The following is a 15,309-nucleotide window of genomic DNA, read 5'->3' as shown; positions in this document are numbered from 1 at the left end:
ATAAGATTATAAATCTTTTTTTTTTTTTTTTTTTTTTGTTGATGCTCACGCCATAACTTTACATCCTGTTTTGGCCATTTACAGTATTTCTGGTTAAAATTCCTGGCTATTTTAATCTCCTGCATAAAAAGGAAATAGCTGCCATCATGTGTACCACTTGTTTGATTCCTGCATTCCTGTTCTTACATTCCTGGGCTTAACTGTTTTATGACCTGCTCACCTTGGCTGTGTTTTTCCAGACTGTTGTGGTGTAGTCTATTCCTTCCTCCCTTTAACACAATGATCTGCAAACATACCCGTGGCATTACAAGAATCTACTCCTCATAAACATAAACTTTAATATATTATATTAAACTTGTTGACATCTAGTCTATCTTGCTGCAGCTTATATTTCAACCCTTGTTCTTTCCTATAAATATTCGACCATCTCCATGTTCCACCACCTAATTCTGAAATATGCAGACATGTCAGACAACAATATTTTCTCTGACTATCTTTAGACTCCTGCCCACACCAGGAAGTGGTGTGCTGTTTATACTTCATCCCTTTGGATAGTCTAACCTATCTTTGCTCTGTCTTGAACTCCTCTGGAATCTAGAGAATGCTGTGGCCCCTGAACGTCTCTTGTGGTGTGTCTGTGTGTCTACAAATAAGTATAAATCAGTGGTATTCAGTATAACCTTATCCGATCAGCGGCCTCGCAGATGTGGCTCGATGATGCGCCCCACTAATCACATTTATATACATGCTACTCCAGCAGCCTCCCCCAGCACATCATTGGCCTTTTCTCACCGAACAAGGTTGTGTTTTGTCCAAGGTTGCTTATGTTTGTGTGCAAACATGTCTGTGGCTTTTTATGTATGTTTAAATTCTTTTTTGGGATATGAGGGCCAAGGCTGCATTAGAAAAACATCTTTTTCATCTCACGTGTGAAGTCTGGGGGGGAATAACCTGTTAGTATTTACCTAACATCGGCTGGAGTTGACTTAACTTTAGTTTTACCAGCTTAGATGCTCCGTTGGTCTGGCTGCTAATGTATGCACGAACTTAGATTTGCAGCAGATTCTGTGAATATTTCTAAACACGTAACAGACAAAATGTTTTGCGTGGATTTCTGTTAGTGGGGAGTGTTGGAAAGCTTTAGCATCTGGGATGATCTGAATGATTTTGCTGTGTAGCTCTCATACAGTGTGTTGTCGTCTTCTTGATTGTGTTCTCTTTAAGCTATGAGACGACGTCCAGTGAGGAGTCCAGTGGAGATGAGAAGTCAAAGGTGGAGGTGGAGGAGGAAGACAGCTCAGAACCAGAAGCAGAGAAGGAAAAGGAGAAGGAGCCTGAGAAGGAGCCCGAGGAGGGAGCAGAGGCTCAGGGAAAAGATGCAGAGGTCCCGGCTGAGGGAGGAGGTGCTGTGGCTGAAGAGAAGGAGGCTGAAAGAGGTCTGCTTGATCCAGAAAGCAGTCAGGAGCTCCTGGAAGAGCAGGCTGAAGGGTGAGACAGGCAGCTGAGCTTAAATGATCTACTGCTGGGTTATGGTGTTGCACTGTAGGTGTTCCTCGTCAGAAATGTAACTAAAGTTTGGCCCTACTGTGATGCCAAATGGTTTCTCCAAAAACTGCTACTATATTGGGTGTTTTCTCCTACAAATTTTGAAATGAGAATATTTATGAAGCAGCCAGGAAAAAAAACAAAAAAAACACAGACATTTGCAGAATTTTCTAGAAGTTTGTTCTGTGATAATAACTGTCAGCGTATTCAGACTGTAGGGAGTAAAGTTTATCAATGTTCACTCATTTCATTCATTTTGTCACTCAAGCTAACACAAATACACAAGATTTATTGAGCTTGGATTTTTTTTTTTTTATTCTACTTAGTTTTCACAGACATTGTGTGCAGTGTGAACCATACAATATTTGCTTTACACAGAGAAAGAAAAAAAACACATTCAGAGCATTTAAATGAATAAAGTAATTATCAATAAATCAAGCTATGTAGAGGGTTGTTGTTAATTATAAAAAAGAAGTGATGTTTTAACATTTCTGAAGGAGCATAAATCTTTAAATTGATGACGCTATACTCAGTATTTACTTTGGCATTGAAAATTTTGGAAGGTCTGTTAAACACCTTATCAGCAACTTGATCAAAATACTCATGTTCAAACTGTAGAAGATGGTTTTCAGTGTTAAATATTAGCAAATATTCATGTAGGTAACTGTGGAGACTCTCTGCTCAGGGTTGCGTAAAACCAGATGCAAATATTAGAACGATCATTTGTGCACTGCTTTATCTGAGTACATTGTCTGGGACAGGTGCTGAAAAAAGCTTCACACACATTTATACCTACCTGGAATTTTGTACAACCACACTGACATCTTTTTTAAATCTTGTACACACTCATCGCCATATATACATTAAACTTGTTGCCGCACATATACTTTAATTGTAAACTTCACACATATAACTTGCAACTAAACATATGAGGTGCTCTGCTGCAGTAGGCACACAGACACACTTTGTTCCAGGACAAAGCAAATAACCAGCAGTGTTGTCTTCCCTGTCACTTATCAGTCTCAGGTATGCGAACAGGGCTGATGACCATGGGGCCAGGCAGTGGGGAGAAGGCAGGGCTTATATTAACTCATCATTCAGCACCTGTCTGATCATTTCTGTGGGTATGTGTGGGTGTGCTTGTACGTGTGTGCGTGCGTATGCATTATAGCTGGAACGTTGGTACAGGTCACATTGTGGCCCACTCAGGCTTGATGCCACCTGAGATGCTCAGTTTGCATGATGGATGGCCAGTTTGAGCACTCTCTGGATATTAATGGGCAGTGAATCAGAGCAAACTGTAAGTGTTGAGGTTTGCGCGTGCTATCAATGTGTCAGACTGTTGAGTGATGTGAGTAAGCCACGGAGGCGTGCGAGGCATTTAAAAAAAAAAAAAAAAAAAATTCTCGTTATTATCTCTGACAGAATTTAGACAGGAACCACAGAAGCAAACTCTTGGCCATATTTAATCCAGGCTTACCACAATGACTCTGCTTGCTGTGTCGTCTGGTTTTGGTTTTCAGGGGAAAAGTCGACAAGGGGTTTATAGATGCATGCCTTTATGTAAAGGACCGCATGGAGGAGGTTTCATCCCCAGATAAAGAAATGGTAAGGATTTCGTTCACTGGAGTTAATAAAAATCTAAGCTGACTTAACTGCAGAGTTGTTATACATGGTTGTCCATCTATCAGGCTTTTATTATGTACCATTTGATGCTAGGGAAATGAATGCAATTTTTCTTTACAAAATCAGGTTTAAAATAGTGCTCAATGCTCTGAAAGTCCTTGTTAATGCCTGTTTGATTTAGAGGAATGTGAAATCATTACTTTTATAGTGTTGTTACTTAGACTGAGAATGCAAACTGCTCCTGTGCTTGAAGAATAAACATTTTTTATGTTTTTTTTTTTTTTTATGAAAGTGTTTCACTTTCTTTTCTGTCTCTCTCCTCAGCGTCAGGTTTTAGTTGTGCTCTACCAGGAGTGGTTCAGAGTCTCCAGTCAAAAAGACTCACAGGCAGATACTGTCAGATTATACCTGCGACAAGTGGGACTGACCACACCCACTCTCCTGCCATATGTTGTTAACTTGACAGACGGCAATGGGAATATGGCTCTGCACTACAGTGTGTCACACTCCAACTTCCCCGTGGTCAAACTGCTGCTGGATACCGGTGAGATGCAATAACACCTGAGCACAGAATGCAAATCTTACTAAAGGAAGGATAACCGTGTATAAAGTTTAGTCTCATCTCTTTTGTTCACTTTCCGTGTATGTTCAGGCTTGTGCGAAACAGACAATCTCAATAAGGCAGGCTATACTCCAGTGATGCTGGCTGCACTGACGGCTGCTGAGAGCCCCGATGATCTTGAAGTGGCACAACAACTGCTGAAATTGGGGGATGTCAATGCACGCTCCAGACAGGTGTGTATACAGGCAGCAATTGCACTTATACATTGGGTGCACCTAAAAATAAAATGTATGTCAGACAGTTTGTTGTGGTGTGTACATGGTGTTATCGTGGATAAAAATAAATAAATAGGAAAACCAAGTCTGGGAATTAAATAGATTCCCTAAGGAAATCAGGGGGTGTTAGAAAATGTAGGTCATTTTACAGGAGGACATGTTTATTTTTTCTCAGCCGCAAGATTTTCTTTAGTGGAAACTATACAGAAATCATAAAAAAGGAAATGGATAATATTTAAGACTGCAGGAGCAACTCAATGTCACCAGAATGCATGTGTGTGTTTGTATAACAAGTTAATGTACTATTTAACTCCCTCTCCTTCCTTATCCAGCATATCTTCCCCTCATTCCTGCCCTCTCACTGTTTAATTCTAATCTCTGTTTTTCTCACTCTTTCTCCAGGCGGGCCAGACAGCTCTCATGCTTGCGGTGAGCCATGGCCGCGTTGCCATGGTGAAGCTGCTCCTGAGCTGCGGTGTGGATGTAAATGCCCAGGACCATGAGGGATCTACGGCCCTGATGTGCGCCAGCGAGCACGGGCACACGCGCATCGCTCGCCTGCTGCTGGAGACAGGTCGCTGTGATACCAGCCTCACAGATAAGGTAAACTCTTAGATTGTAAAGGTGAAATTAGGCTGACTTGTTATAAACTTGCGGATGTTTTACCTCTCATTTACAAGAGTTTCACCGATTCATTTTGACACCTAATTATTTGCTGACCATTCCACTAATGGTCACATGGCTTCTACCGCCTGGGTCATACAAAAATGCAAACTCAGTAAGGTTATAGTGATACAGGTGCTGATGGCTGGCCTATCACAAAGAAGATTGATTGTTCAGGCTAGTGCACTGATTTCTCCAGCTTGTAAATTCCCCTTTGCAATATGAGGTGCCCAGTCAGAGAGTGATTGTGTTGAATGGGGAGTGAAGACAGTAGTGTCCTGTGGGAAAAGCATGGATGCAGGTGCATGGAGGAGAAGCTTATTAAATCCCACAGGAGCAGTAGAAACAGTGTTGCAACAAACACTGTACTGCATCTCATTCAGTCAACCTTAAAACAACATTAAAAGTCTTGTTTATTCTACATCTCTCTGGTATATTACAGTAACTACAGTGTGACTACATGACAGGACAAAGACACATTATATATGTGTGTATACACACACACACACACACACACACACACACACTTGCAGAGTCATGATCTTGCAGCTTTGTCAGCTATATTAGTTGACTGACATCACAGTGTCAAGCACATTTCTTCAAGTGTAAGGAGATGTGCTTGCACTTTGAAGAGCGTTTGTAGTGGCAGGTTGGGGAGATTGTTATCCATAAGGACACAAGCACAGTTAGGCGTTCTTATATTTGATAATTGCTGGTAAAGCATGACTTGAGTGCTTGCTATAAATCCTTGCAAGGTACATAATTTGGTACATAATGACTTTATTTCACCTTGTTGCATTAAAAAGTAATCTGTGCATATTCATTTTAAACAAATGCTTGAAAGTAAAATTAATTTAACAGAATAATTAAATACTCCAGGTAACGGGGAAGTGATTAGATAAATGAGTGCTTTTGGGTAAGTTTCCAACAACGGATTCATTAACCTTCTGGTCACAATGTCTTACCCCAGACATTACTTTATGATATCGCCTGCCATAAATGGGTTTTATAATAAGCAACAACACAAAATGAAGGCATTTTCTCATGTATGTTTCATAGCTTGTGTATTTTTCTTGTATTTTGCTTTCATTAGAATCATACAAAACATCCCAGGCTTAAGACCTCTATTATTTCAGAGAAAATGACTGTAGGATTTAAAAAGGATTGTCAGTATACCACATCAGGACAGGCTCACTGTGCACTCTATTTCTGATGCCTAGTTACTCAAGAATGTTTAGACCAACACAACACTGCCACTGTGTGGCTCAGAAAAGTCACTGCAGTGTGTTTGAAATTCTGTCTGTTTTTCCCCAGAACGGTCAGACAGCTCTGTCGGTGGCAGAGGGAGCCTCTCACCAAGACATCATTGACCTCCTGAAGGCCAATCCTGAGGCCCAAACCTCTGAGTCCACGGGTACCGCAGATCTCCTCTGAGCCAGAGTTCTCCAAACCATCCCAGCTCGCCGTTCAACCACTCAACCGTTCTATTTCCGTGAACTTCAGGCCACCAACATAGAGAGAAAATGCTGAAATAAATACATGGTGGCACCACACAACACATACGTCATAAGACACGGCAGGAGGTTTTCCTTTCACGTCTCTGCCAGTAATGCTAGTGGGTGTCAGTGGATATGTTGCCTCAACCGCTCAGGTGGACAGGCCACAAAGGTGGCCCGATGGATGATAAGACATTTCCATAGTGTCAGGTATGACTGACGGGATATTAAGTAGGACACAGGGTGAGAATATAAAGCAGGACAAGACATGGGCAGCATAGCAAGTGGACGGAGAGATACTCTGAACTGCTGCTTTCTATCATCAGCTAACTCTCAAAGCAAAATACTAAGCACATGATCTACCTTTGCAAATATATAATATTAAATAATACATTATTTCTATTTTTTTCTTTCATAACATTAAGATCATTCTTTACATATTTGGACATAAGCCATTATTGAGGACATAGTATATGTAGAATGTTATTCTAACAGATTATAATCATAGAAATCACAAAAACTGTATTTTCTACTGCACTTTTTTTTTTTTAAATTGTGTTTTGTAAATAGTCCTCTCTAATATTGGTGTCCAGATAAAATTAAATATCTCCAAAAGTATTAGGAATTTAAATATAGAATATAACTTCTTGTCAAGTGTCCTCATAATTCCGTGAATATTTGACATTTAATGCATCATTTTTTGTTGTAGTACTCATACTTTTCGCATATGGGACATGGGTGATCGTCATCTGTGTATTAATGAAAAACAAATGCTTTCTGTGGGACATAAAGCTATTTTTTTATAACCACAACATTACAGCACTGAAGAAAGACAAAGTTCTTCTCATAAGAAGATTGTACTGCATGCTAATACATTTACTCCCCCTGCTGGCTGTCTTATAGTACTAAACAGCAGTATGTTGTAATACTGTCTGTTCTCATAGAGTTTCTCTCTCTCTCTCTCTCTCCCTCTCCCTCTCTCCCGCCTTCAGTTCAAATATAATGTATGCCTTGTTCGCCTGCTCGTTTGAAATCAAATCACGTATGCAACGGCTACAAAATGCACAATGAATGTCAGGCTGGCTGCGACACATTCCAAGAAAATAATGTAGCAAGTTTAAATACACTGGCATGGGTTATACGACTAACAGACGCAGACCGTCAATGGATGTGGCGGACATTGGAACGAGTCTGGTTATTTATAGTATGTGTGACAAGACACAGTTAATCGCTCGATATCTGACCATCATCCTCTTCTGGCTTTCATGAATTCTCATTTCAAAACAGTAAGACAACATGGTAAATCTGACCGGGGGTGGGTTGAGGGTGGGGTTGGGAGTTGAGAGTGGGGGGGGGTTGCGTGTTAAAAAGCAATAGCAGTTAAATACTACCTTACTGTCAGTCATGAAGAAGGTAGGGTGAGTGACCTTGGTTGAGCCTTAATCAGACAACATCCCAGAGATAAGATGCTTTCCACAAACTTACATTCATATTCATGAGGTAATATAAAGCAGGAGTAGTGGTTTGATTAAAAAAAAAAAGTTTACAGTTTCCCACTCAGTGACCGCTGCAGATGTCAAATAGTTCAGTATGTTTACAGTAAAATGAAGTGATAAAATGATAGAACAGAGGGGCATAAAATGATCTCTAATGTAACAATAAATACAGACAATTATTTGTTTTAGATAATTTATGTAGTTCATGGACTGGCTAGCTGTCCTGGTTACCCCGCCTATCGCCCAGTGTCAGTTGCGATAGGTCACAGTCACCCCGACTCTAGCTGGATAAGCAAATAGGGGAGTGAGCCAAAGTCAGATAAGAAAATTGACATATGAATGGATGAAGTTCATTGTGAGCCTCTCCCTCCTCCTGATTATGATTTTGATTTTGACTTCTTTTTTTTTAAGAGCTGTTCTTTGAATGAGGTAAAGCTGGTTTGCTAGGGGTCACTGGACGTGGGATTTAAAGGGAAAATACCACTTACTTTAACAACTGCCATATCTGTGATCTGTGACCATGATCCAGTCTGAATTTACAGTAAGAAGAGAAAAAAAAAAAAAACGACTCCAGACAGCTAATCAAACCCTGGAGACTTTCTAGCATACAGACAAATCAAACATCTCAGCTGTTGTTATCATTTATCAATAAAACTCCAGCTGAATGATTTGTGTCTATAGTGATGAAGCACGTTATCGAAGCAGATTCCCATTTTGATTCTGTCTTGTTTGGTATTAAAATTTTTTTGCAGTGTGATTTGACCACTGATCCTGCACCAGTGCTCAGTCATTCCAAGAAACTTTTTTGGGCACAAATATAGAAATATGTAGACCAACCATGAAGTGAGACTAATTATAAATGAAGCATATTATCCAGATCTGGATATTTTGTCTTATATACATTTAAAGCAACTTTTTTCACACTGACTTAGTAATCAGATAAGTATTTGTGGGGGTCACAAAGTAGCACAGATTTTCTCCATAATGATGCTGCGTTCACACAATATCAATTTTGCGGCACATCTGATCATCACTGACTGTCTGTGTATTAAGAAATAAAAATAAGAGTCTCTGTACAGCCGTAGCTGCACCCCCCCATCCCAGACAGCCAAAGATGATCAGGACTGCGCCGCGAGAAGTATCTGGTGAATCTGGTCTTCCGTGCCTGTGTATAAGTCTCTATGAAAATCAGATCTATATGTTTAATCCTGTGTGACCCAGATGTAATAAGATTTCACATCTGGCTGAACACCAAAGAACTGAAATCACATCTGTTTCACATGGGACTAAATATGTATTTTATTCTGTTCCTGTAAATCCAGCCAAATATATGTACATACAGTATTGTGAAAATTATATAACAAGTATTGTCTGACAGTTTGCTCTAAGATAATAGTATTTATTCCAAATGCTATATTTTTTATCGTATAATATACGTATGTATGCATGGACAAATATTCAAGTGATACTGCTCAGTGGGAATTCTGAATGACTGAAAATTATACTCGTGTACCCTGATGATGTGATCATTTGACTTATCTTTGATCGGTTGGGTGGTTATTATTACATTTGATGAGGTTGTGAACTGTCATGTGTCCTTTAATGCTACTCTTGACATCTCAGATCTGACACCGACTTAAGCTATGAGGGCAACGTCTCCCTTGTTTGAATACCAATGTGGGAATCCCAGCCGATGTACATGACAGAGTCAAAAATTAAAACTTGTACCTCTCTGTAATATTCCTTGTACAACAGGCTCGTATGTTAAAACCAGAGAACTACTTCTAAATAAATAAAGTTTTAAAAATGAATTAAATGCTTAATTTATGTTGCCACACATGATTAGCTACACATTCGCAACATTCAGGCGAGAGAATCTTAACGCTGTTTGATGGAGCATGAAAAAGGAAGTACATCCCAGTGGGAACTGTTATCTTTTTTCTTTATGTATTTTAACCAAGACAATGAGAACTGCTAAAAACAAACAAACAAACAAAAAACTGCAGTTCTTCTAGAGGCAGGCTCCAAAATCAAGTAAATCTTTATGGATTTCCATTTTAAAATGCCAAAATTCAGGTGCTGATATAGCTCACTGTAGGCTACTGTAGGGCCTGGGATTGATTCCACCCCATGTCCTATGTGTCATTACCCCCAATCTCTGTCTACTTTCCTATCTGCTCTACTGTCATGTAAAACAAATAAAATGGCCAGCTTTACATAATTAAAAAAATAGGTTTAGAGCCTGGTTTGACAAAAGGTTTGAGCTTATATCTTTAGTTTCCTCCTTCATAACTATGGAGGTAAATTTATTTATTTTTACAACTCATCAACCTGGATAACTGCTTTGATTGACAGCCAAATTTCAGCCAAGTTTTAGCCATCGGACAGACAACTTCCCTTTTGACTCTCAAATACTTTGGTAATACAGAGGAGTCCATGGTCAACTGCAAGGTGCCCAGGTATCTGCAAAACAAGCCCAAATCATCACCCCTCCACCACCGTGCTTGACAGTTGTATGAGGTGTTATGGACAAACATCTCCACTTTGGTCTGGTCTGTCCAAAGGACATTGTTCCTGAAGTTTTGTGGTTTATTCAGACATAAATTTGCAAACCTAAGCTGTGCTACTGCTTTTTAGAAAGAACATGCTTTCTTCCATCAACCCTTCCAAACAAGTCTTACTTGTTCAGTCCTTTTCTGATTATACTGTCATGAACTTCTACATTAAACCTGCTAACTGAGGCCTGTAGAGTAAAATGTAGCTCTTGGGATTTTTGCAGTTTCTCTGACCCTGAGGTGAATTTGCTGGGACATCCACTCCTGGGAAAATTGTGGCAATTCTTTATTGCATTTATCAAGGTGTTTGCACTTGGTGCATTTGATTTGCGGCACCTGGCTACTAATCAATTTCTGTGGAAGCAGTAAGGGTGTACTTAGTTTTACATAGGACTGCACGGACTCCTGTGAAAACTTTCTTTTTCACAGGACTTTAAAGGAGGAAATGAGGACAACTGTGAAGATAATGAAGAGTGAGGCATTTGGACCAGATGATGTACCTGTGGAGGTATCTTGAAATTATTAAAATTATAGTCAGGCATTTCACATCAGGTTGTGATTATTACCTGAGGATGTAACTTTCCTTTTCTTATTTAACTCTGAAGCTCTGAGTGTGTGGCGTCTAAGAAAAAATACCTACAAATGGGATACATATATGTACAAACAATGACTGATGAATGGGGTATTATTCTAGTTAAAAAACTTAAGGTGGATGAGCAGCATTACAAAAACCATTGTGTTGTGCCATGGTTCCTATTTAATTCACTCTCATTTAACAGGGAAAACAGACCCAACACTTTAGTTGCTATTTACTTAACAAAAACATACAATATGCAAAAATATGAGAACTTACACAGACATAAACAATACATAAAACTTTGAAAGAATGTCCTGATATGCATAAGATGAAATAAGATTGAGATATGCTTTTTTTTTTTTTTTTTTAATTCTTGCTGAAACACAGTCTGCTCATATTCCCATTAATTTTTCCAACACCCCACACTGGATGCAGATGTAGGAGCTTCAGCTCCAACACCGTTTAGCGTGACCAGCAGATGGTGGTATAACTATACAGTACAATCACAGAGCCTGAAAGAGAGCAACTGAGGTCCTTTCCTGGTGCTTTATCATCCAGCAACAAACAATTGTTTTTGTGGATTTTTTGAAGATAATATGTATTTCATCTTTAAAGAATCAACAGGTTATTATTTATTTAATGTTAATCTTTAAATATAGGGTGTGGTGGTGGTGGTGGTTGTTTTTGTTTGGCCCACCTGTTGGTTGGTGTTCAGGGTCTGAACTGGTTAGCCAGCTGAGTTTACATTTCTTATGACCTTCATGATTGAAAATGACCTCAGATTTTCCTTCTCCTCTTGGATTAGTATTATGTCAACACCAAAACCTTGTGTTTGTGAGGTGCAGCCAATCAGAAGAAAGTGGGCTTAAAAGGATGGTGGTCCCAAAGGCAGAGGTGCTAAATGGGGTGGTTTTCAGACAGTGGACAACCTGGGGGGGGAGGGGCACAAAAGTGTTGGTAGAAGATAAATAAGGATTATTTTAAACTGTGAACTGCAAACCACTTTATTAGAGTCTAGAATAAAAAAATAAAAAATGGAGCTGGAGATGGTTATAGAAGGTACAGAATTATAAGCTGTGGGTATCTCTGTAAAATTTAACATAATATGTTACTACTAGCTAAGACTGTTAAAACTAATAATTCAGATCAGAGCTTCAACTGGAGCATCATTACAGTATAGGAACAGTACAGCAGATAGATAGGTAGAAATATTATAACAGGCAGCACATTTTCCCTATATTAATGTTGTGTATCCACCAGAATAAGATCAGCTGATGATTTTGATGAGACAAACATCAGATATTTCCACCTATGAGTACAGCCACTGCTTTAAGACACGAGTCTCCTCTGAAGCACTGAGTTCTTTGCTTCCACTACTGGAAGCAAACATAATAATGAACAATTAGGAGTGCCAATCATTGGATAACCTTGATGATAAGCCATGTTAACGCCTGATTTCCTCAGGGGCAACGTCTGTGTGGAAACACCTGCTATCATTCAGCATTGGATCGCTCTTTTTTTGAAACATTTCCTTTGTTCTGGCAGTTGCCCGAGCTTTCCTCATCTTTGATTTCATTAATGCTGTAAATGTTCTCCCCTATCGATTTGTTAGATTATAAAGTCACTCTAGGCAAAATATTTTTATGAAAAATACAGCTATTATAATCACTCTATATTAAAAGTGGGCCTGCAGTACAGAAAATGGTCTCATCTATACTAATGGAGTAGGCAGGCATGCTCTTTTAAAGTGTCAGTTTCATGGATATTAAAAGAAATTAAGATCAAGACTGCAGAGGAAAATGCGAGTGATAAACTCACTCAAAGTGCATTCCCTTTTATGGCTTAAGCTGACATTAAAACAAGACAGCTACAAAGCATAACAAATGAAAGACTCTGACTTTCAAGCCCTAAATGCTCTTTCTTTAATCTTCCTTTACCATTCATGTTGAGTAGAACAAACCCAAATGCAGCAACAACAATGAGACAGCGAGAGAATAAACCTGAGCTGGACCACTTACTGTATACTAGTGTAAAAATATATATATATGCATACTGATTTCAAATCTATTGCTATTCGTTTTCTTAATATACCAACAACTGACACGTGAAAAAAATATTCACATCAATAAAAATACTTTAATGGGCTGATTTGATTACAACAGGCTGTAGATTTATTTTTACAGGAAACAGATGGCTGTTTCACAAAGCGAGAGGAGGAGAGTGATAAAGCTCTTAGCTGAAGTGGATGATGTGTCAGTGCTGTGTTTGAGTTGTTCCCCTTGCAATAAATTTATACAAACACTTTTTTGCCTGTGCGCACGCATACACACACACACACACACATACACACACATAAAAAAAAAAAAAAAAAAAAAAAAAAAAAAAAAAATCATCTGGTCCTCAGCAGGTCTTAGAAAACATGACATTATACACTGCATTATTATTTATTTAACAAAACTCAGCCAAAATGTAGAAACAGTGTGTGAGCAGCTATGTCCACCCTTACTGCTACTACAGGAGGGTAAGTATCAGCCAGGAGCTGCTAATCAAATGCACTCCATTAACTGATCATCAGCACATGTGAGCACCTTTATAAAAGCAGAAATTTGGGCAGTTTGCTGGTCCAGTGCATTCAGGTGTGTTTTAACACAGTGCCAAGGAGGAGTGACCTCAGCCAATGATCTTAGAGAAGCAATTGTTGTTGCTCATCTGGGGTGGGGTATAAGATAATTTCCAAACAATCTGAAGTCCATCAGTTTTAAAAAGAGTATTCACAAGTGGGAAACATTCATAGCAGAGTTTCTCTGTGTGTTGCCCCAGTAAATACACAGAGAAACTGCAGAAAACCCAAGAGCTTCATCTCAGAATCTGCAGGCCTCAGTTAGCATGTTAAATGTTAAAGTTCATGACAGCACAGTTACAAAAAGATTGAACAATTATGGCTTGTTTGGAAGAGTAGCCAGGAGAAAGCCTCTTCTCTCTAAAAAGAACATAACAGCATGGCTTATTTGTAAAGCTCCATCTGAACAAACCACAAGGAACAATATCCTTTGGACAGATGAGACCAAAGTGGAGATGTTTGGTCATAATGCAAAGCTCCACATTTGGAGAAAAGCAAACACCCCATACCAACTGTCAAGGGGTGATGATTTGGGCTTGTTTTGCAGCCACAGGACCCAAGTACCTTGAGTTGACCATGAACTCCTCTGTATACCAAATTATTCTAGAGTCAAATGTGAGGCCATCTGTCCAACAGCTAAAGCTTGGCCCAAATTAGGTCATGCAACAGGACAATGATCCCAAAGTCCAGACCTCAACCTGACTCAAATGCTGTGGTGGAACCGGAAGAGAGCTGTGCATAAATGAATGCCTGCAAGCCTCAATGAACTGAAGCAATATTATAAAGAAGAATGGGCCAAAATTCCTCCACAATGATGTGAGAGACCGATAAAGTCATACGGAAAACAATTACTTCAAGTTATTTCTTCTGAAGGCGGTTTTACAAGCTACTAAATCATGTGACATGTTTAGTTTTTCACACACTGCTTCTAAATTTGAGCTTAGATTTTGAGCTTTGTTCTTTTTATGTACCTGTATCTTACAAATGTATGATGCGGCACACACCAGCAGCTGCTGCTGCTGACTGCTGGTGTGTGCCACAGATCACATTTAGAAGGAGGATAAGCCCATCACAGGGAGTGACGAGTGAGCCCATTACAGACATTGCTGTATAGAGTAAAGATGCCCGGAAACTCAACTCACACAGAGGCCCCTTACCAGCCAATTAAACTGATGTACAGTGTTCATATTTGTGCGTCTTGCACCCTCACACATGCAAATGCACTCTAAGAGGCTGTTTTTTATTTTTTATTTAAAATGTGAATCTGTCGAATGGACAGGACAAAAGGAAGAGAGAACAACAGAGAAGGCGAATGTTGAATGCACACACATAAACTGAACGTGCAAGTGCTCCTAATCTGAATTGCAGATGTTTTTTGTGGCCTCTCTGTCTGCCAGCACCATCATGATGAGCTGTCCTCGTTAGAGACTTTTAGCTGTAATTATCTGGTAATGGCACTTAGCCCATCAACTCCTCCTCTCGCGTGTCCCACTGCAGGCACAGTAGCTCTCTCTCTCTCTCTCTCTCTCTCTCTCTCTCTCTCTCTCTCTCACACACACACACACACGCACACGCACACACATCCTTGCATGTACTTAGGCAGACAGACACATGTGCACATCTCTGTGCTCATGGGGAGACATCCATGAGCACAGAGATGGAAAAGACAAATACTGATTGCTGCACACACGGTTAATCAGAAATCCACAAATACAATCACAAAACACACACATGCACACACATACTGTGCCACATCCCTGCTCCTCTGTCTGCCCGCATGGCTAATCTGTGCAACTTATTATCCAGGAGATAATAGAAACTGTCATCCATGAGGCAGAGGGAGGAGGGAGACAGAGGCAGAAGGGCGGCTGTGTGTTCACTGCATTTTTAAACA

General features: G+C 39.6%; 1 protein-coding gene across 3 annotated transcripts in view; it reads left to right on the top strand.

Annotated features, from left to right (window-relative positions):
* kank4 (KN motif and ankyrin repeat domains 4) overlaps positions 1–7,471 on the top strand; it is a 73,823-nt gene extending 66,352 nt beyond the window's left edge. For all 3 annotated transcript variants that reach the window (XM_030726544.1, XM_030726546.1, XM_030726545.1), the window contains exons 5-10: positions 1,225–1,488; positions 3,069–3,153; positions 3,496–3,715; positions 3,824–3,966; positions 4,411–4,611; positions 5,986–7,471. In XM_030726544.1, coding sequence (XP_030582404.1) covers positions 1,225–1,488; positions 3,069–3,153; positions 3,496–3,715; positions 3,824–3,966; positions 4,411–4,611; positions 5,986–6,105 — 1,033 coding nt within the window. In that variant the 3' untranslated portion in view covers positions 6,106–7,471. The remainder of the gene's footprint in view (positions 1–1,224; positions 1,489–3,068; positions 3,154–3,495; positions 3,716–3,823; positions 3,967–4,410; positions 4,612–5,985) is intronic.
* Positions 7,472–15,309: the final 7,838 nt, after the last annotated feature.

Source organism: Archocentrus centrarchus, chromosome 4 (genome assembly GCF_007364275.1).
Source record: "Archocentrus centrarchus isolate MPI-CPG fArcCen1 chromosome 4, fArcCen1, whole genome shotgun sequence".
Lineage (NCBI taxonomy): Eukaryota > Metazoa > Chordata > Actinopteri > Cichliformes > Cichlidae > Archocentrus > Archocentrus centrarchus.
Note: the sequence above shows the minus strand (reverse complement) of the source record. Positions and strands in the feature narration are given on the sequence as shown.